This window comes from Fundulus heteroclitus, chromosome 14, assembly GCF_011125445.2.
Source record: "Fundulus heteroclitus isolate FHET01 chromosome 14, MU-UCD_Fhet_4.1, whole genome shotgun sequence".
Taxonomy (NCBI): domain Eukaryota; kingdom Metazoa; phylum Chordata; class Actinopteri; order Cyprinodontiformes; family Fundulidae; genus Fundulus; species Fundulus heteroclitus.
The window spans coordinates 26,019,771-26,044,500 of record NC_046374.1 but is presented as its reverse complement, the minus strand read 5'-3'; the positions used below and the strand labels follow the sequence as shown (position 1 = coordinate 26,044,500).

The 24,730-nt window shown below is 40.8% G+C and overlaps 1 protein-coding gene across 2 annotated transcripts; it reads left to right on the top strand.

Annotated features, from left to right (window-relative positions):
* Positions 1–950: 950 nt before the first annotated feature.
* Positions 951–23,988, top strand: LOC105922201 (dynactin subunit 1). Of its 2 annotated transcripts, XM_036146624.1 has the most exons (28): positions 951–1,089; positions 3,272–3,337; positions 3,420–3,614; positions 4,131–4,212; positions 4,308–4,339; positions 7,463–7,615; positions 8,051–8,248; positions 9,689–9,893; positions 9,990–10,068; positions 10,186–10,345; positions 10,437–10,541; positions 13,785–13,976; positions 14,059–14,175; positions 14,256–14,408; positions 15,952–16,112; positions 16,196–16,364; positions 17,461–17,529; positions 17,787–17,999; positions 18,618–18,779; positions 18,887–19,018; positions 19,099–19,224; positions 20,189–20,331; positions 20,417–20,583; positions 21,713–21,834; positions 21,910–22,105; positions 23,250–23,323; positions 23,402–23,491; positions 23,571–23,988. In XM_036146624.1, the coding sequence occupies exons 2-28, from the start codon at positions 3,296–3,298 to the stop codon at positions 23,706–23,708; spliced, it is 3,675 nt and encodes a 1,224-aa protein (XP_036002517.1). In that variant the 5' UTR covers positions 951–1,089; positions 3,272–3,295; the 3' UTR covers positions 23,709–23,988. The 2 variants fall into 2 exon arrangements, with proteins under 2 accessions (XP_036002517.1, XP_036002516.1); XM_036146623.1 differs by lacking the exons at positions 951–1,089; positions 3,272–3,337; positions 3,420–3,614; positions 4,131–4,212; positions 4,308–4,339 and having other exon boundaries at positions 7,498–7,615; positions 21,716–21,834.
* Positions 23,989–24,730: the final 742 nt, after the last annotated feature.

Below are 24,730 nucleotides of genomic sequence, written 5' to 3'. Positions count from 1 at the left end.
AGCAGAAGAACGAAGGATAAACTACCCCCCCCCAAAAAAAAGCAGGAAACAAAACAAACAAAAACAAAATTTAAATAAAAACAAACAAAAATTCCAGTATATATATATATATATATATATATATATATATATATATATATATATATATATAGATATATATATATGATATATATATATATATAAATATATATATATATATACATATATATATATATTGCAGTCATGTTAAACAGAAACACCTTCTTCAAAGTATATATATATATATATATATATATATATATATATATATATATATATATATATATATATATTATATATATATATATATATATATATATATATATATATGCAATCAAACCTTATACTTTGAAGAAGGTGTTTCTGTTTAACATGACTGCAAATTTAACAGTGGAACAATAAAACTAACATAAACATATAACTGAATAAGCCAGATGAGTAAAGGCAAAAGGCTGACATAGCTGACCATTTTAAGACAAAACAGATACACAAGTTCAACGGCATTTGGCTTCAAATGATTAATTAAGATCAAATTAATGATTCATGATAGATTGAAAGTCTGTTTTGTCTGAAAATTTAGATCGTTTTTAACGCAGCTTATTGTAAAACAACATATAACTAAAAAAAAATGAAATATCTTTAAGGAACAATGGAGAAGATGACAAAGGAAACACTTTTTTCTTTTTAGGTATAGAAATTTAAGTTACCAGTAGCCCAAGTAGTATTTTTCCTGGATGTGCAACTTTTAAACTGGAAGGAAACATTAAGCCCCAAACCTTGTGTCAATGACAAATCCACGAAAGGCTCCAAACATACTGACAATCCATAGTGAAAACGGACAGAATGACAGTCAGCATTGTGCGGCAGTAACTCTTCCTTCCACCAGAGGCGCTAGTTCTCATTTTGCTGTATGGTCTTTGGCACGTAAGTTGACCGGAAATGAGTTGTCAGAAGCCGGATGTGAGCCCGATTAGCAAACTACAATCCCTCAAAACTGACAACAGAGGGTTTTAATGCTTGGATGAAAGCTTGAAAGAGCTACCTTTAACAACAGCTATCTCTGTTTGCCTGGTAAGCGACATAAATTAAAGGCCTTTGTTCTAGTGCTCTAAATGTTCGTATCTTTCGCGTTTCAGTTGAGTGGCTAGCCTTGTTTTAAAGGAAGTTATTGTTCAGTTTTATTGTTGTCGCTGCAGCTCCCCATTTATGTGTGTTATCATTTAATAATTGCTTTACCAAACTGCCTGATGTATTTAGATGAGCTTTATTGCCGTAGGAATGTTTTGTTTCACGACTTTTCTCTCTAACGGTACAGCATTAGCAAAGGGCGGCTAATACGGACATAGTTATGTTGCATTTTATCCAGTAAATGCTGTAAAATATTACGATTTTTTTTCTCATCGGCTTTTTGTTTGGTGTAATTTGGTATTTATATAATCCATATTAGTATCCGATCGTTAATATAATAACTAAGAAGAGAAATTGTAACAAGACAGTTTTGCGGTGAGAGAAAACAAAGTTATGAAGCATTAAATAAATGTGACATTTTACTGTAGTGTTTTCCAGTCCCCGTTCCTACAAATCTAGAAAAGTGTAGAATTTGAATTAGTATTCCCATATTTTATCGTCATTGTTGAAAGGTTGTATCCATAAATGTCTAAGGGAATTTTCCTGCCATTCTTACATGCAGTTCATTACAATATGTGGTTTTGTAGATATATCCTTTAAAAAAAAATGCACAGAAATATCTAAAAATAACAAAAAAAAAAAAATCTCGACACTTATAATATGAAAATGTGTTCATACCCTGATCAGTATTTTCTTTCTTGAATTCTTTTGGTCAATTTTAAGAATGTTTTGTGGCTCATGATTTAAAAATTTTTCTTTTTATCAGATCTTAAAATCAGATCATTTATTTGTTTATCAGATGGACAACAGGAATGTTCTATTCACCTGTGATTATATGTAATCGGCAATTATTTAAAAGTTTGTTAGTGATGTGTGTGGTAGTGCTTGCCAATTAAGACTTAAAAAGGCTGAAAATTGATACATTTTGGTTTGTGAGAGTACAGGAAAACTTTGTTGCCCGTTTTAATGTTTAATGCTGTCATTGTGACATTCCCGCCCAATATTTCAGATAGCAAGGACGAAACACTGCTGTAGTATGATCCTGTTAACCCCATCCGTCTCTGGTTTGTGCGGAAGAATTTAACCCAGCGTATCAAGAGTTTAAATCCGCTGTGATTCTGCGCATAGATCACGCCCTAAAGCCACCCTGATCTGCTGTTTTCACTGATCTCTGGGAGAGAGAGGAGGCAGGAAGGTGAAACTAGATAACAGAACAGCACCAGAACCTTGGATGCTTTTTAAAAAAATTTTTTTTTTTAACTGGTAGCAAAACTTATTCTAGGTTTTAATCATGGCTATGAACAGACGACACTCGTATACTCCCCGGGTGAGTTACAGGGTCTACGACTTTTAAAAAATGACTTGTTTTAGATGCCGATGCATTCTCCCCTCAGCGTACTCGATAATTATTTGTATATTATTATGATTTAAATGTAGGACAATAGATGACTCGTTTGTACTCACCGTAGCGCAGATGCTGGATGTTTATCTGTACATTTTCTTTGTCAAAACCAAATAAAAAGTCATGCCTTTGGGACATTTAACCCACTTACAGGCTCAAAACCCTGTTAGAAGTATCTCACAATGTCCTGTTGGAGCGTTGAATAGAAAATAACGGCAATCCTTAAACGTTTCTGTTTTTTGCTGGCCGCTTAAAAATCCTATCCAGCGTGAATTCACGAGTCCCTTCTGCTCATATAAAGCACATCATCTTTCCTCAGACCCACTCTGTGTCATAAGAGCCTCTTTGTGTGAGATGCTGCTGCTTTCTTAGGACGCTTGTTGTCGCGGGACATATGACTGAGTCTGTGCTCCGCACCCTCAGGACTCTGGTTGAATATTTTTAGCTGGGACGGAGCTAAAAAACACAGCTCCTTTTCCTGATGATTTGAAGATGTTTTCAAGTTATGAATTCATTAAAAAAAAATGCTTTTATTCCTGCTTCTAGTAAATTATTTATATTTGAACACACTGAACAGAGCAAATTCTGGGGTGAAGTAATGTTGGAGCAAAAGCAAACAAAGAAACAAACATCCTTCTGCTGGTTTTGTCCCATTTTGCTCCACATTTCCATGTCTAATCAGCTTTCCCCCCTTTTTATATTTTCAACATCTCTTCTCCTCAGCTGACCAGCCCATTGATCAGCAAAATGAGCAGCACGGGATCGGTGGAGAGTGTTAAACCTCCAAAGGTAGGCTGATGTTTTCAGAAACCACGCAGGCGAAAAACATTCACAGGTTCTTGGAAATCAACGACCTCTGTTATTCCGTCAGATCGGCTCCATAGTTGAGGTGACGGGTAAGGGCCAGCGAGGCACCGTAGCCTACATCGGTGCTACCCTCTTTGCCTCGGGAAAATGGGTCGGCATCGTCCTGGACGAGGCCAAAGGAAAGAATGACGGCAGCGTGCAAGGAAAGCGCTACTTCACCTGCGAGGAAAATCACGGGATATTTGTCAGGTCATCTCAGGTTGGTGATGGAAATGAGTTCAGATGTCATGAGGAAGATGTTGTAACATTACTCGCCACCAGGGGAGCAGGGTTGGGAACCATTACTAAGCACGTGGCGGCACACCAAAACTAACAGCCACAAATTTAGATTTTATATATATATATATATATATATATATATATATATATATATATATATATATATATATATATATATATATATATATATATATATATATATATATATATATATCTCAAGAAAACAAACATCTGTGTTGTCTGTTCAATCGTTTTAAGTCCCTACAAGGCAAAAAACACCGGTGTGATATGATGGAGCATAACTTTTTTTTTTAGCTCCTGTAAGATTTTTGTGTAGATTTCTTTCTTTTAATATGGTATAACTCGAAAGGTTTAGTTTATTTTCACATAAAACTGTAATTTTGCTAAGAAAAAACAACCTTTTCTGCCATGAGTTTGGTGGGTGGGGGTGAGGGACATTTGAAAAGTACTGTACTAACTGTTGACGTCTGTGCAGATCCAAGTCATCGATGAGGGCTCCACTGCCTCCTCACCAGAAACCCCTGAGTCCAACTTGTCAAGGATACTCAAACAAAAAGGTGAGAAACAGCCACAGGTCTCCAGCAGACATGTTGGTGAAACATTCATGTCAGAAACTCTTTAACAGCCATCATCTTCTTCTTCTTTTTTCCAGAGATTTCTGAGACTCCTAAAACATCAAAGCAGGTAATTTAATTGTCGAGTTTGGAATAAAGTAAATGTGAATTTCCTTAGAAATTCAGGTAGTTTGAAAATACTGAAAGTGATGAAAAATGATGGAAGTTCCTCACCCGAATAGATGAGCTGAATGTTTTGGACCAAAGACTCTTTGTTTTTCTCAGCCATTCTTTGAACAGTGAGGAGAAAAGTCTGAGCCATCAGCTTTTAGGCTGACTTCTCTTCTTGTTTTTGCAGACTCCAGCGAGCATTAAGAAGGTATTGATGTTTTTAAATCAAGCGCTTTTGCTTGGCTAGGATTTTTCTTTATCACACTAATATAGAGATTCATCTTCGCTTTGGAGCGACTCTCTGCATGTTTCTTCACTTGCTCGGGACTTTAAAGCATAACTTGTCAGACGCGTTCGTAGTTTCTCTCGCTTTGCTTTCTTTACATTCATACTCTGTTGGTGGTTCCTCTCTGCACCCAACCCTGGTTTAGAAACCAAACCTTGCATGATGCGCCCTTTCCTCTCCTTGATGATATTAAGTCATGCATTTCTATCGCCTTTTTTTTTCTTTTTTGTTGCTCTTTGTTGCCTTTTTTTGTTTTTTTTCCTGCATGAGCTCATATTTTACTGTTCTGTTGTGCTTTAAATCTACTCTTTCAAATGGATCTAAAGCTTACATGCAGCGACTTGTGATCAATCTGTGTAATTTAACATTGATTAATATGCTTTTGACCTGCTTCTAATCTCCTGTACCTCACTGCTGAATGTGTGCGCGCCTGTCTCCTTGCTTGCGGGTGTGTGTGTGGATCCATCGTTTCCTTCTCCAACTCTCTTCCTCCTCCCCAGTCCTCTACCCGCCGCTCTGCAAAGGTGAGCTTCGTCAAAGCAGACAGAACAGCAGAGGGTCATGAGAATCTCTTAGTTTTAGAGCAAGTCTTTGCAGTGAATCAACCAGGAGGTGAATTTTCAGACTGAAATATAAAATAAAAAAACAGGATTGCATGCTATAGTTCTCGCTCCTTGGATTCAAAACTGTTTGTGTCTTTTGTATGTAAGTGTTTGAACATTTAGATGTTTTTTTTTTTTGTCCAGATTTTTGCTTGTGGGTGCGGAATATCATGGAAAATAAACTGATGCGGTAATAACGTACAAAGCAAATAAGCGTCTCTCTAGTAAGCCTGCGCTTCACTTAGGCCGTATCTCTGTTACATATATTGCACATGCGCTGGGACGTGAAATCCACTGTCGCTGATTTGGGACAGACAAGTTAATTTTAGACGCCATGTCACTTTATTCTGTACTTAAGGATTGCCTGACCTTGAGTTGAGATTTCAATGCGTTACACCCAGAGGTCAAATAAAGATCAGCTAAATTAATCACAAAATGCAGCCTGTTGCTTTATCTCTCAGGGTTCCTGCGGATCCTTAAAAAGTCTTAAAAGGCATTGAATTCTGTAATATAAAACTAAGGCCTTAATTGGCATTAAAATGTCTTAAATCAGTCTTAGGTCTTAAAATTGTTACCAGGTCATAAATAGGATTTTATTTTTGTAATCCTTACCAAACAGTAAAATAATTGATATAATTATATATTTTTTAAATTTACCGAACGGCTCAACGTAACCATTATTGGTTCCGTCCCGATAGCGGAACCAATAAAAACTGTTGCGGCCGGACCATAATTGCGAAAAAGAGTTGGCACTGGTTATGTTGTGGTTTTTAAAACTGATTTATAGTTTATTTTAGTAGGGAACAAAACAAAGTTTGTGAATTCAGTTCAGTAGTTGTTAAAAATATATCTGTAATTTGTGTGTTTTTTTTAGCTTTCTTCCTATATGGAATGTTTTTAAAAATCTTTAACATGTCTACTGAGCCGGAAAGTAATGGTTTATGTTAAAATAAACATTTGGGTGAAGTTGTCGCAACCAGGTTTATCTTGTTTATCGTGAAGTTGGTCTTAACTTTTTATTTCAAGTGGCATTAAAAAGTCTTAAAAAGTCTTGAATTTAACTTGCCTTATGCTGTAGGAACTCTGTCTCTGGACAGGTCAGCTGCTACAAATGTTCGGCCCTCATCGGTACAGACAGAGCGCATGCATGGCATAGCATGAAAATAGATAACTGTTGGGACATTTAATTAGCTCCTGCATAACATCTCTAGACGTTCCCAAAATATCGGTGGCAGGTGATATGATCCAGTCAACAGTGTCGTTACTTAAGGTCAGGTATGTGTCTACACCACAGACACACAAGGCAGATACGCAGTAGAGGGATGGCGGTTAAAGGTGGCGCTCAAACCAGTTTACATCAGAACTAAAACAACGTTATCTAAGGTACAGCTCTCTTTAGGATAAATTACTCTATAGCTTTTCAAATGTGCTATTAGACAGAAAAATAATAATAAAATAAAATAATAATCTTTAGATTATTTCTGTGCAACAAGTGAGCAACTAACTTGCTTTATTATCCAATCAGATGCAGAACCTTGATTAACAAGTAAAAAAAAACCTGAAAATAATCAGAAAGCGACGGTTTCACATCAGCATTCTGGAAAAACCTGGTTAATGTATTTGAATTACAGATTAAATAATCTCAGACTAATTCAGTTGTAGGGAAGACCCAACATGAAGCACGCACAGTTTCGCTGTAGCAGGATATAAAATGTGGCTTTTCCCTCCAAACAATGCTCTGTTCTTTGTATTATCAGCGGGGAATGATTAAGGAGTATAAGCCAACGGAGCAGGTTGCTGTTATTATGAATAAAACCATATCAGGATATTATTATTTTTTTTAGCCTGTAACCTCCCAGTCCTAACTGTGTCTGTGATTGTCCTACGATAGTGGAGCACGCCACGTCTCTCGCCTGCTACCTCCCTCCCTTCCCTCTTGATACGTCCCAGCCGCCTCAGCCTGAAGCTCAGGGTACGCTCTTTTTATGTCGGAGCACCTGTCGTGTCACCTCACACGGGGGGTGGTTGGTTGTGAAAACACATTTTAGTCATCCCACCCTGGTGAGAACTTGTGGCGGGAACACATTTTGAAGAAGATTAGTCCTCCCCGGGTCCTGGATGGACGCTCACTGTGGCAAAGGGTCTAAAACGTCCGCTTATCAGCCTCCTTCAACGTATCCGTTCTCATCCACAGGCGTCCCGTGAGAGCCTGTCGTCCTCGCTGTCTGGAGACGTCAGCGAAGCGGGCCTGTCCTCCCCGCAGGGGGCGCTGGGGGCCCCCGTCACGCCTCAGCCGAGCGGCTCTCCTGCCGCCGCGGCTACTCCGGCACCGGCCACTCCGAGCAAGGTAGGTCCGAGAAGAACCGGGTCGCATCTGATCTCTCGCCATGCTTTTTTCCAGTTTCTGTTTTCCTTTCTCCATCCTGCTGGTCGTGTTAATCTCTGTCGCATTCGTGTTGTTATTCGACCAGGCGGAACCGGCCGTGTCCAAGCAGGTAGAGTTGTTTTCTGGCTCTGTGCATGCTGCCATGAGCACAACGTCACCGAACACTAAGAGCTCCTTGTTATGCATTTAATGGGGAAAATGCATGGTTGGCCTTTCTGGGAGGAGTCCCTCCATTACATTAGTGTTTACGAGGAGGGGGTTGAATAACTCACTTTGCTTGTTATGGTGGGGGGCATACTAATGATAATCTGCTGCTCTTCTTTAAGCTCGTTTCCAAATGAAATCTTTGTAAAATGAAATCTTTGTAAACTGTTTGTCGACTCGTTTGCGTCTCAGGAGGAGGAGTCGCTGCGCGCTCAGGTGAAGGACCTGGAGGAAAAGCTGGAGACTCTGAAGATGAAGCGAGCTGAGGATAAGGCCAAGCTGAAGGAGCTGGAGAAACACAAGATCCAGCTGGAGCAGCTGCAGGAGTGGAAGACCAAGATGCAGGAGCAGCAGGCGGAGCTGCAGAAGCAGCTCAAAGAGGCCAAAAAGGTGCTCGGAAAGTTGCTCGACCAATTTATTTTACCTCGTCGTTTTAGCTAAAATGCCTTGCCAAAGATTTCATACCCAGTTAAACTTTTTATTTATTATTTTGTCCCTCTGCCACTGATGTGTCTCATTAGGGACGGCGTGTTTACGGTGATGTGCAGGATTAGCTTTCTGCATGCAGGCCTCTTCTGTCCACATGTTTGTTGTCTGAAGAGACGTCTTTTGGTTTCTTTTTACAATTTTTTTTTTTTCATAACGGCCGGATTTGTGAGCTGTGCCAATTAATTAATGAATAAATAATAATAATAATAATAATAATAATACATTTTATATGTATAGCACACTTTAAAATCTTGCGACATCTCATGGTGCTTCACAGAACTGCGATAAAACCAGGTTTAAAACAACCTAGAATATCAATTTTAAACATAATCTCGATTAAAAACACAACAAATCTAAAATAACAGTATAAAAAACAATATGGCCAACATAGAGGAAGTCTCATTTGGGGGGGAGTGGTGGCCTAGGGTTAGAGCACAGAGCTTCAGTCCCAGAGGTTCTGAGTTCAGCTCCCACTAGCTGCCATTCTGGGTCCCTGAGCAAGACCCTTAACCCCCTGATTGCTCCCCAGGCGCCGCACGGTGCTCCCCAAGGGGGTGGGTTAAGATGCAGAAGTGAATTTCTCCATTGTGAGATCAATAAAGTTTTATTATTATTATTATTATTATTATTATTATTTGTTGAAGGCAGCATGAAACAAAAGAGGCTAATACTTACGCTGCCCTCAGATTCTGCACCTGAGCAGAGGATCTTTGATGCTCCTCCAGAGTCATCTTAGCTGCTTCTCTGAACACTTTTCCTGCTTCGTCCTTCATCGGACGGCCATGTTTTGGATCAGTTTCTTCTCACTTCCCAAAAAGTCACTACTTTATGTCGATCTAGCTGCTAAAATCTTATAATAATAAGATAAAACAATCCCCATTATGGCTCACACAGGAAAGTCGGGGGGGAAAAAATACATCGAGGTTTGTCGCTTCAGATTATAAAATGGGGGTAAAAAGGTTCGAGACACTCACTGCAAAAACAGAACTAAAAATAAGTAAAGATTTCTTGAAATTAGTACGTTTGTCCTTGATTTGAGCAGGTAAATCAAATTATCTGCCAACAGGATGAGTATTTTTACCCCTAAAATAAGATAATTAGACATAATGTACTTGAAATAAGACGATGGAGATGAGTTGCTCCTGTTTTAAGTGCAAAAATCTCATTCCATTGGCAAAGCATCTTATTTACTTGCTCAAATCAAGGATAAATACATTAATTTTAAGAACATTTTTGTTATTTTTAGTTCCATTTTTGCAGTGCTGTAGTCAACTATATCATGGCGTAACTAATACATTTTTTTTTTTTTTTTTTTTTTTTTTACACCTTGTGACTTGGCAGGAAGCCCGGGAGGCGCAGGAGGCCAAAGACCGCTACATGGAGGAGATGGCAGACACGGCGGACGCCATAGAAATGGCCACGCTGGACAAAGAGATGGCGGAGGAGCGCGCAGAGTCGCTGCAGGTGGAGGTGGACTCGCTGAAGGAGAAAGTGGAGGAGCTCTCCATGGACCTGGAGATCCTGAGGCACGAGATCTCAGAGAAAGGTGCGAGAGGCACAGCGCTGAGAGGACGTCGAGCTCCCAAGCGTCTCTGTTTTCACTCCCAGATATTTATATATTTTCTTAATGTTTCTGCCACAGGCACAGATGGAGCCGCCTCCAGTTATCAGGTCAAACAGCTGGAGGAGCAGAACAGCCGGTTGAAGGAGGCGTTGGTCAGGTAGCAGCTCTTAATAGATATATCAGGGGGAGAAAATAAATAAGTAGTTCTAAAAAAGTTGAATCAGAATAGATTAAACTAAAATAAGTAAGACCCGCTGCGCCTGATCGCACTCAGGATGCGGGACCTGTCGGCCTCAGAGAAACAGGAACACGTGAAGCTGCAGAAGCAGATGGAGAAGAAGAACACGGAGCTGGAGACCCTGAGGACCCAGAAGGAAAAACTGCAGGAAGAACTCAAACAGGCCGAGTCCACCGTCGACGAGCTGAAGGAGCAGGTACACGCAAAACGCAGACAGGCGGGTACGGACGGTTTTAGAGCGCGGGGACGGCTGGAAGGTGGTGATGGTGTGTGTGGTCGTTCATCAGGTGGACGCCGCGTTGGGCTCAGAGGAGATGGTGGAGACGCTGACTGAGAGAAACCTGGACCTGGAGGAGAAAGTCAGAGAGATGAGGGAGACGGTCACCGATTTGGTCAGTTTGCCCCGTTTGTTTGTAAAGTACTTCCAGTAGGGCTGGGCGATATGGATTAAAAAATAAATCTCAGATTTTATCATACCAAATCCGATTAATCAATTTTTTTCCTCCTTTTTGTTTCATAAAAAGAAATTAAAGAAATTATTTTAAAACCTTGCTTTTATGTCAAGTATTTCATCAGGGAGTTGACCTGAATTCAAAGAGCAACTAAAAACAAGCTGTGAAACATGTAAAACAAGATGGCAGCCGTGCCATTGTAAACAATGAAAATATAACATTTGCTGCTAGTGGTATTACACATTGAGCTAAGAACAGGCTTCACTGCACTTGTGAACTTCAAACTAAGTTAAAAAAAAAAGTAAATAGGTAAATGAAGTACCTCGTATTATGGTAAAAAAAAGTTTCCACTTAACAATATTTTGACAATATATTTGCCTAAACATATATTCAGCATCACATGCTGTTCTCTTCATGGAAACCCAATGAGTGTATTGGCAAAATAAAATCCAGATTTTCCAAAAATGGAATCTTAAAGAATTGTAAATTCGAATTAATCGATTAAATCGATTAATCGCCCAGCCCTAACTTCAAGTAGATAAAATCGTCTTGAAATGGGTGTATTTTCTTTGATTTGAGATGGTAAATCAGACTATTTGCCAATGGAATAAGATTTTTGCACTTGAAATAAGATGATGGAGATGAACTGTTTTTATTTTAAGTGCAGGATGTCTAATTATCTTATTTTAGGGGTAGAAATTCTAATTCCATTGGGAAATGGTCTTATTTAGCTGCTCAAACTAAGGAAAAATATAGAAATGTTAAGAAAATTTTACCTTTAGTTCCCTTTTTGCAGTGAAGAAAAGCAACGCTTATATCAGCGTTTGACGTGCAAATAATCAGGACTTTCAGTTTTAATCTAAAAAAAAAAAAAAAGACCTGTTATGGGGGTAAAATAAATACATCAGAGATATGTTTGGTATTTTAAAATGAAGGTAACACGTTCTCTTCAAAATAAAAGCCTCACCATTTCACTGGTTAGATGATTGCAAACATGATTTTCATCTATAGCTGTGTGGAAAGGGGATCCTGCTCGCCTTCCTAAAATAAAACCACGCTTTTTATACATAATGTTATTAAAGAAAGGAAGATCTATTATATTATTAATGGACTTAAAGCAGCAACAGAAAAGGTTTTTGTTTGGAAGGCTTTAAAAAATAAACTGATATTTGACAAAATAAGGGATTCGCTTTTGCATAAACTGGATTATTACTAGAAAAGGTTATATATTCCCTTTTTAATGTTCCAAGTTTAGCCTAGACTAGCATTTAGATACATTTAAACTTTAACTATAAAACGTTTAGCAATACTCTTCAAAATAAGAGCCTCAATAGGTGAGATTAGGGTGAAAGCAGTTTCCTTGTCACTAATTAGACTAAACTACTGGTGGACAAGTTATTAAATCGACCTTTTTGAAAAAAAGCTCAAAGATTATTTGAAATAAAATGTTTGCTTTTTTTATAGTTGAGTCACAAAAAATAAATCAAATGCAGATTTCAAATGATTTTTCTAAGACCAAAGCGGATGACTGTTAGTAAGCAATTTTACGAAGAAATTCTCCATGGGCCTTGCACCTCCCGATGACGTCACATTATGGCAACGCCACTCAAACAAACTACATTGAGCCCGCGGTCTGCATTTGTAACAAATCAATTTTATTTAGCTAATTTAGAGGTTTCTTTTTTCTCAAAAGCTTCAGGCTTAAAGATGAACATAGAAAATGTATAATAATCAACCCACTTTAATTAATAAAAATTAGGTAAAATATTTAGGTATAATGATTAGCAAGGACCACACTGCAAATTATAGAACAAATATTCAAGCCATTTTACAAAAAAAAAAATCAACAAATATTTGACAGTTGGCTCAATTTTTGGACGAATATTGTTAACAAAAACGGAAAGGATAGCCAGATTAATTTATCCAGCATATATCTTAAATATACCAAATACTACAATACAAAATGTATAAAATTCATCACAATTTCATCTGGAATAATAAAAAATATGTGATCAGAAAGAATGACATAGTAATATCAGTAGAAAAAGGAGGAATAAACGTTATTGATTTTAAAGTGATGAATGTCGTGATTAAATTAAAATGGCTGCAGACTTTTATTAAAAATTAAGAGTTTATGGTTTATTTTCCCTTCACAACTTTGAAAAAAAAAATGGAGGAAGGAAATTTCTCTTAAGATGTAACTTTGATCCTGCAAAATTACCGATTTTAAATTGTCAGACTACCACACAAGCATTCCAAAATGATGTTAAAAGTTTTCATGCCTCGATTAAGTTACTGGAAAATAACCGTAAATTAACAAAATAAAATTGATTTGTAACAAATGGAGACCGCGGGCGCGATGTAGTTTGTTTGAGTGGATTTGCCATATGATGACGTCATCAGGAAGCGCCAGAGCCGATCTGACCACCTGAGTCAATCTGGTACCTACACCGGTACCATTAAAGCAGGGGTGTCAAACATACGGCCCGCGGGCCGGATCCGGCCCGCCGAACAATTTAGTCCGGCCCTATGGCTAAATGCATTATCATTATAAAAAAAAATTTTTTTTTTCTCCAGTGTCCTGTCTGGCAATGTGGCAATAAGATGCCACAAACAGCTCATCAGATTCGACTTTCACAAGTGGACAAGATAAAAGGAAAGAATGATAAAACAATTATTGAAAAAAACATGTACTTTGTTTAATTGAAAATCCACGGTTCCTATATTGTCCACGAGGGGCGCTGTGTTTTAATTAGCAGATTAAGCTTCAGGTGTGGAAAAAATTTAAATCATTTCTTAATTTTTATCTGTTTGATGTATTTTGTCATGTAGGACAGTGTTTTTACGTTCCAAAAAATGTGAATAAATGTTTTTCAACATTGTACAATCACTGTGATCAGTTCTTATGCATAATGCACAAGTAAATGTTTAACTGAGTAAAAGTATTGTTGAAATTGCACATACTTTTCTTAAAAACGCTGAGGTTATTCATAATATATTGTGTAAAAGTGAAATTAACTTAATATAAAAATCAACAAGTCCACATTTATTAGTTCTATTTAATCTTGCAATGAGTTTACTCGTGTGGCCCTCTTGAGATCAGATTAAGCTGAATGCGGCCCCTAAACCAAAATGAGTTTGACACCCCTGGATTAAAGGGTCTTTTTTCCTCTTAACTGACAGGAAGCCATCAACGAAATGAACGACGAGCTGCAGGAAAACGCCAGAGAGACGGAGATGGAGCTGAGGGAGCAGCTGGACCTGAGCACCGCCAAGGTGCGAGAGGCGGAAAAGAAGGTGGAGGCCGCCCAGGAGACCGTCGCCGACTACCAGCACACCATCAGCAAATACCGAGAGCTCACCGCCTCGCTTCAGGTGAGGGGAGACGAAGGGAAGCGTGCGCGGCGGGGTGTGAGTTAGCGCTAAGTAACGCGTTAACGGAGAGTCTGTGATCCAGGAAGCCAACAGGGAGCTGGTCAGTCAGCAGAGCGCCAGCACCGAGCAGACGCAGCAGCCGTCCGCAGAGCTGTTCGACTTCAAGATCAAGTTCGCCGAGACCAAAGCTTACGCAAAGGTGGGCGATCCGGGTCGATAATGCGGCGCTGGCGTAGGGCTCGCGTCCTGATTGTGAACGACGCCTCGCTGTGTGTCCAGGCCATCGAGATGGAGCTGAGGAAAATGGAGGTGGCCCAGGCAAACCGACAGGTCTCCCTGCTCACCTCCTTCATGCCGGACTCCTTCCTCCGCCACGGCGGCGACCACGACTGCATCCTGGTGCTGCTGCTCATCCCCAGGCTCATCTGTAAGGTAAGGAGGAGGCGCCGCGTTCTCTCCCAACGGCCGCCCTCTATGGCAAGCCGTTTTAACATAAATTCGGTTTCGTCTGACTATCCGTAATTACATTCCAGATATCTTAAAATGCATTTTGACTAGACAAAACTACATTTTGACTATCCGGAATGGTAATTTAAGATATCTTTATTTACATTCTGACTAGGAAGAATAATAATTCAAGATATCTTCAATTATATTTTGACTAGTCAAAATTCCTTTCAAGATATCTCAAATTACGTCACCGGATTCGTCATTGAAAGCGTCACACATCCGTAGATGTAATTTAAGATATCTCGAACGTAATTATGACTAGTCAGAATTACAATTTAAGATATCTGAAATAAGACATTGTGTGTAAGCCCCTTATTGGCTGTAAGCTGCCCAAAGCTGCCTGAACATTCAATGGCGCTGGCTGTTTTCGACAAAATTGTAAGAAAATGCCACAATATAGAAAGAGCTTTTTCAGTATGGGATATGCAGAGAGGGCGAAAATAGTATACTTGAAGAATGCTTAAGAAATTTGCAAAGAATTTCGGATTTACTTGCTGCCGACGCACACAATGCACTGAAAACCGGCTAGCTGAAAGCGCTACTGTCGACTCATGTCCAAGCTGGAAATAAGGAATATTCCTCAGCCCGGACCAGTACTGTTAATAACCAGATGCAGTTTTTATACTGTGGTAAAGCATCTGCCTCTTGGGAATTATGGTAAAGCCAGCTAGCTCTTGATTTTCACATGCGAGACGGCACAAAGCATTACAGCACCCTCCTTTAGCTTCTCTGAAAACAAAAGCGCACGCCTCCGGTTCCTGTGTGATGACATATGGCAAGCCGTTTCGTAATTCAAGATATCAGTAACGTCATTTGACTAGTCAGAATGTCAATTTAAGATATCTTAAATGGAAAAGCTGAATAATTCAAGATATCTCTAATTCATTTAGAGATATCTTAAAAGGAATTTTGACTAGTCAAAATTACAATTCAAGATATCTTAAAAGGAATTTTAACTAGTCAAAATTACAATTCAAGATATCTTAAATTTATTTTTTACTAGTCAAAACTGCATTTCGCCTATCCAAAAATACATTTAAGATATCTTGAATTATGGTGGCATTTGAGATATCTTTAATTAGAATTATGACTAGTCAAAACTTAATTTAAGATATCTTGAATTGTAATTTTGACTAGTCGTAATTTAATTGTAGATATCTGAAATGGGTATTTCAGATAGTCAGTAATTCATTCGAGATATCTTGAATTGACGTCTCCATACAACTCAATGGAAAATCTGATGTCATTTCGACTAGTCAGAATGTAATTAGAGATATCTCGAATAGGTATTTTGACTAGTCAAAATACAATTAGAGATATCTTAAATTGCTAAAACGTCTAGTCATAAAACAATTTGAGATATCTCGAACGTAAGGGCGATAAAACCGAATTTATGTTAAAATGGCTTGCCATACGCCCTCCGTCCATTCACGCTCTCTCTCTCTCTCTCTCTCTCCGTTTTCAGGCCGAGCTCATCAGCAAGCAGGCCCACGAGAAGTTCGACCTGAACGGCGGTCCGGTGCAGGGAGCGGCGCTCCGGGGGCCGCCAGGAGAGCAGCGCAGCTTTGCTTCGGGATTGGTCTACTCCCTGGGCCTGCTGCAGGCCACGCTGCACAAATACGAGCAGTACGCACACCGCCGTCCCTCAGAAAATCTCTTTCTTTCGCGCTCCCATCCGCTCATTCCCATCGTCACCTGTCGCTCTTTAGGGCTCTGAACTCCTGCAGCGTGGAGGTCTTCAAACGCATGGGCACGCTCTACCCTGAGATGAGCTTCCACGAGCGTTCGCTGGATTACTTCATCGACCTGCTGCACAAAGATCAGCTCGACGAGACCGTCCAGGTGGAACCCCTGACCAAGGCCATCAAGTACTACCAGGTAGGAGCGCCTCCCAGGGTTTGCCGGGTTTGATCTAAAAAAAAAAAAAGTCAAATCTCTTCCATGATTAATGTTAGAAATATTGAGAATAAAGTGGAAATAATATCTTTAATAAAAGGCATACGGCTGAAACTGTTGTGCACTGCAAAAAGGGAACTAAAAGTAAGTCAAATTTTCTTGAAATTAATGTATTTTTCCTTGATTTAAGCAGGTAAATAAGACTATTTGCCAATGGAGTGAGTATTTTTACCCCTAAAATAAGACAATTAGATGATAGAGATGAAATGTTCCTATTTTAAGTGCAGAAATCTTATTCCATTGGCAAATAGTCTTATTTACCTGCTTAAATCAAGGATAAATACATTAATTTCAAGAAAATATGACTTACTTTTAGTTCCCTTGGCCGATCAACGCCAACGTAACGTCACACAACCCGGCATCTGAGTTTGGTGCTCGCTGAATTTAACAATGCAAATCGCACATTAATCTCTAGGTGTCTCTAATCTCATAATAGTGGGTTTCTTAGTTAAAGTAGAACCAAAGCTACCAGAGCTAGAGGGATTACTTTGATGGATAAGAAGTAATGCCTCAGATGGATGGTTGCTAAAAATCACACTTTACTGTTTCTTCCTTCATAGACTTTCAAATGTCAAAAAAATTTTTCTTTTCAGTTACATTTTTAATGCAGCAATGCCCTAAAAACTATGCTGGGGCTGTTTTTGACTTAGTTTTTGTTCCTTTGTTTAATTTTCACGTGACTATTGCGTCCATTTTGGTAATTCAGACCCCAAACCCCTCCTCATGCGTTTCTGTTTTGTCCAAATCTACTTTTTTTGTTTTGTTTCTGTGGTTGGTCAGATTTGAAGAAAATAGATAAATAGTCATAAAAATGCTTAAGTCTGTCGTATAATTAAATTTAATTGTATAGCGCTTTAAAAGGATCATGTTTTTAATCCCTGTTTTGGCCGGCGGGCCGGCTTTACCATATAAAGTCATTGTGTTAATGTCAATGGGTTTATTTAGTGAAGAATATTTTAAGTGTGTTTTTTTTTTTCTTTTTTTCTTTTTAACCAATTATCTCCTCATCGTCTTCCAGCAACTGTACTCCGTCCATTTGGCAGATCAGGATGAGGACTGCACCGTGCAGCTGGCTGATCACATCAAGGTGCTTCAACTCCGTTTCAGATTTCATTTCTTTATTTATTTTATATATATATATATATATATATATATATATATATATATATATATATATATATATATATATATATATATATATATATATAATCATTTATTTTTTTTAATCAAATTCACAATTTATCCTTCCTTAAATAACAGACATACGGAAAAGTGCATCCATTGAGCCATTGTATTAGTAAAACTGTTAATAAATGTTCCAAACCTGCCGCCCTCTCGCCTCAGTTTACCCAGGGTGCCCTGGACTGTATGGGGGTGGAGGTGGCTCGCCTGCGGGCGTTCCTGGCTGCAGGACAGGAGACCTCAGGCCTCGCTGTCCTCCTGAAGGACCTGGACACCTCCTGCTCAGATATCCGACAGTTCTGCAAGAAAATCCGCCGCCGCATGCCTGGAACGGACGTGGCCGGAGTCCCCGCCGCCCTCAGCTTCGGCTCACAGGTACAGAGAGGACGCTCGGCCATTACTGACCCTGTGCTGAGTTTATACAGTACAGTTATTTCATTTGTTTTACCTTTATGTTGTCATTTTATTCATTCATAGTAGGTACACCTGGTCTGGCTTTCTATTAGCTGTGACATCATCCAGGGGAGACAGATCATCCACCATTTTCATAGAACATAGAAAGGATTCCTGGCTCAATGTGTGCTTCTGTGCTTTTATTGTGTCTCTGCTCTGTCTTTTAACCCCCAGTGGGTCGAGGCAGATGACCGTTCACACTGAGCCTGGTTCTGCTGGAGGTTTTTCCTTCCCGTTAAAGGGGAGTTTTCCTCTCCACTGTCGCTTCATGCATGCTCAGTATGAGGGATTGCTGCAAAACCATCAACAATGCAGACGACTCTCCCTGTGGCTCTACGCTCTTTCAGGAGGAGTGAATGCTGCTTGTCAGGACTTGATGTAATCTGCTGGGTTTTCTTAGATGGGAAACATTTTGACCCAATCTGTATGATTTGATTTAATTTGACGTTGTAAAGTGCCTTGAGACGTTGTGAATTGGCGCTATATAAATAAAACTGAATTGAATACAGTAAAGATGCGTTTCCCTGCTCCACCCATCAGGTGTCTGAGACGCTGACTGAGTGCAGACGGCAGCTGACCCGCGTGGTCGCCGTGCTGCAGGAGGTGGCTGCAGCCGGGGCCCAGATGGTGGCTCCCCTCGCCGAGCAGGAGGGCGTCAACGCGCTCAGACTGGAGGATATCGCTTGCAAGGCTGTGGAGCAGGTACTCCCTCTATAAGCCTCGCTTCTTCCATCGCAAAAGTTTCAGTTCACGATCATCCACAGCTGAAAAGCGGCTGTGAAATAATTATTTTATCCACCTTCTCCAAGGTGTACGGCTCCCAGGGGGTGAACGGGCCAGAGCTGCTGCGGCAGTCCTGCAGCTCCGTCATCACCACCATGAACAAGATGGCTACAGCAATGCAGGAAGGCGAGTATGACGCCGAGAGGCCTCAAGGAAAGGTACGAGTCCGCCGTCCCCGGTCAGCGCAAGGCGCCGTCCGAGCTCGCCGCTCGTCCTAAGCTCCGCCCTCCGTCCACAGACTCCACCGGTGGAGACGAGAGCCGCCACCGTCAGGGCTGAGATGACCGACGCTGAAGGCCTGGGAGTCAAACTGGAGGACAGGGAAACGGTCATCAAGGAGCTCAAGAAGTCCCTCAAGATCAAGGTGACGGGGAAAACACTCATTAGTGTTGTGAATGTTTCAATGTTCCTTCAACCTTTCTCACATCTAGACTAACATAAACAATCACGGATGCGTTTGAATCCCTTCACTCTGACGCCCATAATAGAACCCAGAGCAACCTTCAGACCTGATCTTACAGTGATCTAACGTCTGTGTGAGTCCAGCTGTTCTGTGAAGGCCTCATAGATTTGTTGGAGACGTTTACGGCAGAGCTGAGGGTTTAAACCAATATCCTGAGCGTTGAAAATCTCATACAGCTCTGTTCAACCCCTGATCTTTGAAATAAAGCCTGAGAGAAACGGCAGGTCCGCCAAGACATGGCTGGCAGAAAAAGCCTAACCTGACGCCGCCAGATGGATTTGCTCCGCATATCCATCTGGAAACCTTCCGTTGAAGTAATTTTGGGAAGGGGCGAAAATACTGGTTAGCTGATTGGCCTATGTTGGTGATAGACGGGCCAAATAAACCAATCAGATCAACAAAGCATATGACGTACTAACAGCGACAACGAAAACACAACCACAAGCTCTTGCCGAAACCAGTCGGGAGAAGAGCAAAAACATCTTTTCCTCTGAGAAAAGCCTCCAGAGCAGTGTTTTGCTCTTCTTTCAGTGAAGAAATACTCTGTAATTCCGATAAAACTTGCTCGATAGCCACGCTAACGCTAGTTTCATCGGCTGAAGCCGCCATGTTCTTTAGACTGAACTGTCGCGCTTCTCGTTGCGTCACACCTCAACCCGCCTCAAAGCCAACGCTGATTGGACGTTCGTTTGGTGAACGGCTCCAAATTTTCTTTAATGGAGAGTAGCCAGACTGATCTGCGAGTGAAACCTTGAAAGCTCGCGAGATCAGGATGGTCTCATGAGGCTAGAAAAAGCCCCCATTACAGGAGGTGTGAATACTTTAGCGAAGCCGTGTATCAGAAGTGAATGTCGTTGTTCTGCAGGGCGAGGAGCTCAGTGAAGCCAACGTCCGCCTCAGCCTCCTGGAGAAGAAGCTGGACACCTCCACCAAAGACGCCGACGAGCGCGTGGAGAAGATCCAGACCAAGCTGGACGAGAGCCTCGCCCTGCTCAAGAAGAAGGAAAAGTAAGAGACGTCCGGCGCCGAACTCTCCCCGTTTCTGCCGGGCGGCTGGTGTTTTAGGGCGACGTCTCTTTGTGTCCTCCCGCAGGGAGTTTGAGGAGACGATGGACGCCCTGCAGGCGGACATAGACCAGCTGGAGGCGGAGAAGGCCGAGCTGAAGCAGCGCATCCAAAATCAGTCCAAGATGACGATCGAAGGCCTGAGAGGCCCGCCGGCTTCAGGAATCGCCTCCATCGTTCAGGGATCTGCAGGAGGCGAGTTTGGGCTCCTGGCATCCTTTGTAAAAAATCTGAAACAGGAAATTTTGGTGAAATTTATTTAGGACGTCTAATAGAGCAGCAGATTGTTTTTAATTTGGCATAAAACAAGGAACCAGAAACTATTACTTTTACCGTATTTTTTGGACTATAAGTCGCACTTTTTTCATAGCTTGGCCGATCCTGTGACCTTTATTCAATTTCAGTTCAATTAAATTTTATTTATAAAGCACCAATTAATGAAACATGTCATCTCAAGGCACTTTACAAAGTCAAATTCAATCATATTATACAGATTGGGTCAGATTATACAGATTGGTCAAAATTTCCCATATAAGGGAACCCAGTTGATTGCATCAAAGTCCCGACAAGCAGCAGGTGTGACTTGTATATCAATTTTAAATGGTAAATCATTCTGACCAAGATGAACCAAGTAGTAAACGTTACTGGCTAATAGCCACAGGAGGGCGCTCTATGCCTGTGAAAACTATATGCTGCTCTTGCCTCACTTAAAAATGAATTAAAACAATAACTTGTTATAAAAAGACTGAACACATATGTTGTCTCACTGTTTCAGTCTCCATTCACGCAGCAGGACGTTGCAGCTCAAAGGAAACAGACAGAGACAGGACCTGTTATTGAGCTGTCTGTGAAGCTAATAGCTGCTAGCGCTAGCTTACAGCGCTAGCTTACAGCTTTGTTGTCTGGGCGGGTTACAACTTCGCTGATACATGTCAGCTTTATGTTGCTCTCAAACATCCGTGTCGTACTGTTAGCTTAGCACGTAGCACAGCTACGCTCACGGTCTAATTTCAGCGTAAGTAAACCGAAATGCTCTGACGAGAACTTTCCCGGTTAGAGTTGGTGGCTAATTTATGCTAATTTACCCCATTCAGCCTCCCAGGTATATTCCATGTTATTCAGCTGATTGTGGATACAGTTGAATAAGTTGATTATTACCAGATTAAATGTCAGTTTTTAGTCTTGGATTGTGTGAAATAATTTTTTTTTGACCGATGTGACTTACATTCCGGAGCGATTTATAGTCCGAAACATACGGTAGTAATGGGGGGTATTAAATTGAGGAAATATGAGATTAAAAGCATTTATTTTTTCCTCCCTCCAGCAGGGCTGCCTCCTACCATGGCCGGGCCGACACAGGTGGTGGACTCCCCTCTGCTCAGACAGCAGGTCGAGGTCCAGAGACTGGGCATTAAATACCTGAAGAATGAAAACAACAGGCTCAAGGTAAACTCCACCTAAATTAAAATTTTAAGCCAGCGTTTGGTTCAGTGACCCACAGTCTGCATATCTGACCGACAGGCGGAGAAGATGAAGGCTCAGCTTGCTTCCCTGCCTCCACTGTGCCCTCCTAAACTCCCACAAGTGTCCAAGGAGAGCTCCACGCCTCCGGAGGGCCTGAACACGGGGATCTACCGGCGGACCGACCAGCTGCTGGCCACGCTGCTAAAGCTGAGCGCAGAAGTAAAGGTGGTGGACATCACGGGGAAGACGGCAGGTGGGCTCTCGTCCATTTAGGTTCCTGACATTCAGGACTTTGTGGAAGTATTTAAAACCTTTTTTTCCCCCACATTGTGGTAAGATTCAAACACAAACTTCTTATGTAGGTTTTGGATTTAATGTTAAAGACCGACACGAAGTAGTGCTAACATAATAAAAGGTGTGGCGTGCCGTCATATTCAGCCCCCGTTTCGTCTTACCTTCATCTTTCTATGATGTGATCAGCTTTCTGACATGAGGAGAGACTTTTACATTTTTTATAATGCGCTCCCGTGTGACGTCTCCTTATGTTATCGACTCATGCGGGTCGCTTTGCGGTCTTCAACCGTTCAGACAGCAGTATGATGGCGGTTCGCCATTTAATAGTAATATGACCAGCCACCTCAAAAAAATAAATAAAAATAAAAAACTATTTCAGGCCTTAGTTGACCTCTGAGGTTGAACTGGATGATTTAGAGCAGGGCTGTACAAACTTTTCGATACATGGGCCAAAATGTTCAAATCAAAGGAAATTGAAGGCCAAAAAATTAACACAAATCTTTTTAAACCAAAATAATTTTTTACTGTTTTTTTTTTTTACTGCTACAAAATATCTTAATTGGATAAATTAGTTTTCTGTAGGAAACTAATGTGTAAATCATCGTAGATCCAAAAGGTAAACATTTTTTTTGCCTTTTTGTCATATTAAAAGAGGGTCATCCAGTTTGAAAGTGACTTTTTTAATAATTTAATTTGACTCTAACAATAAACAATGCACCAAAGTCAGCAATAGAGTAATTAAATGTCATTGGCTAGATGGTACTATGAAATTTAAGAGAATGTCAAACGTGTGTTTATTAAAAGACGAAGACTTTGTGTTGTACTTGAAATTTTCAATTGTAGGATTTGAACTTTTCTGTAATATTTTGCCCTAATTAAAAACTAAAATCTTCCATCTGCATCAGCCATCTGTGCTGGTGGACCAAATCTTTCTTGGGATGCAGTTGGGGGGCCGCCTAAAATCAGTACCGGGGCCACAAATGGCCCCCGGGCCGCACTTTGGACACGCCTGGTTTAGAGTAAAGGGGGCTATAGATGGATTAATGAATCCATTTACGCTGCTTTATTTTTAAACGGCTTACATTTTCCGCCTGCTCTTGTAGTGAGTGCCAGCGCCCAGCTGCTGGAGCAGACGGCTCGTCTGAAGAACCTGAAGGACGCTCTGGACAAACTCCAGGTATGGTTCTTCTTCATTCTCTAATCCCTCGTCTAAGACACGGTGAACTTCCCCGGTGACCAAACCTGCCTGTTTCAGGGCGAGGTCGCCGAACACGTGGTGTCAAACCAGCCAGGAGCGAGGGCTTCCTCCGACTTCGCCACGTTCCCGGTCTCCTCCTTCATTAAGGTACGGCGCCACCGTGATGCCCTTTTGAAACCGCTTTCCTTCCCGCACATCCGGATTAAACGCTTATTTTCCCCCTCAGGCTAAGGAAGAGAAGCAAGGAGGAACGGTTTTCGTGGGTCGCGTCGCCATCCCGTGCAGCCGCGGCCAGGAGCAGGTCCACCGCCTGGTGCTGTCGCAGCAGCAGCTGCAGCAGGTGCACGGCCTGCTCATGGTCTGAAGTCTGCCGCCGGAGAGCCTCCCAACACTCTAACATTCTTGTCTCTTTTCAATACTACACTCAGGAATGCGTGTCCTGTTTAAAAGCAACGTGTCAGCACTAAATGTCGTTCATAATTTAATGCCAGACTTCCAGAATGTCACGTTATGAAGGTGTCGTGTGTTCATTTAAGCCTCGGAAGCTTTTGTCAACTTTTCTTAGCTCAACTGAGTCTAACCTTGTACGAACACATTTCTATCTGTAGCCATTCTGAAAATTAAATAAAACATGTCACTTTAAATGTGTTATAGCTTCTTTTTTATACACATATAGATTTCCAAACTGGAAAAACCACACCAGCCTAATAAATTGGCTACTGGTCATTTTGGCTCCTTCCTACCTTTTGTGATGCATTTAAATTTGTTGGACACTACCTGCTTTAACAAGACAATTTAAAGGAGCAATAAATAAGTTATTTACTGTAAAATCATCCTAAATCGTTCTCATTCTCACCTGGGATGGAAGTAACATTCCCTAGAAACAACCAATCCTCTCCATCAACAATGTCTTAGTCTAGTTTTTCCTCCTTTAAAGCCTAAAGCTACGATCTGGAACTACTTTGGTCCAGAGTGTAGCTCGTGTTTACTTCCTGGTTCCCTTAGCCAATCAAATTTGAGTTCCCAGGGTTCCCAACACAGAGAGCAGCATTTGGTATTCTATTTTGGCAAAAGAGCAGCAGCCTGCAGACATGGAAGCGGAACAGAAAATATCACAGATCTGTCCTGTGAAAGTAACGATTCAGTGGAGTTTCACAACAGAACAGTTTAGAAACGGAAATATGAGCCACCAGGTGTCACTGTTACTGTATTTTATTACTCAAATGACTGTACAGTGCAACTTCAAAAGTTGCACTATGCACCTTTAACATTAAAGAACAAGACAGGGTTTGTGGCCCAAAGCAGAAGTTTTTTTTTTAAAGTATATAAACCTTTTAGATTGAATATGAATAAGGCAAAATACTTCTGTAAACCCTTGATCAGTCC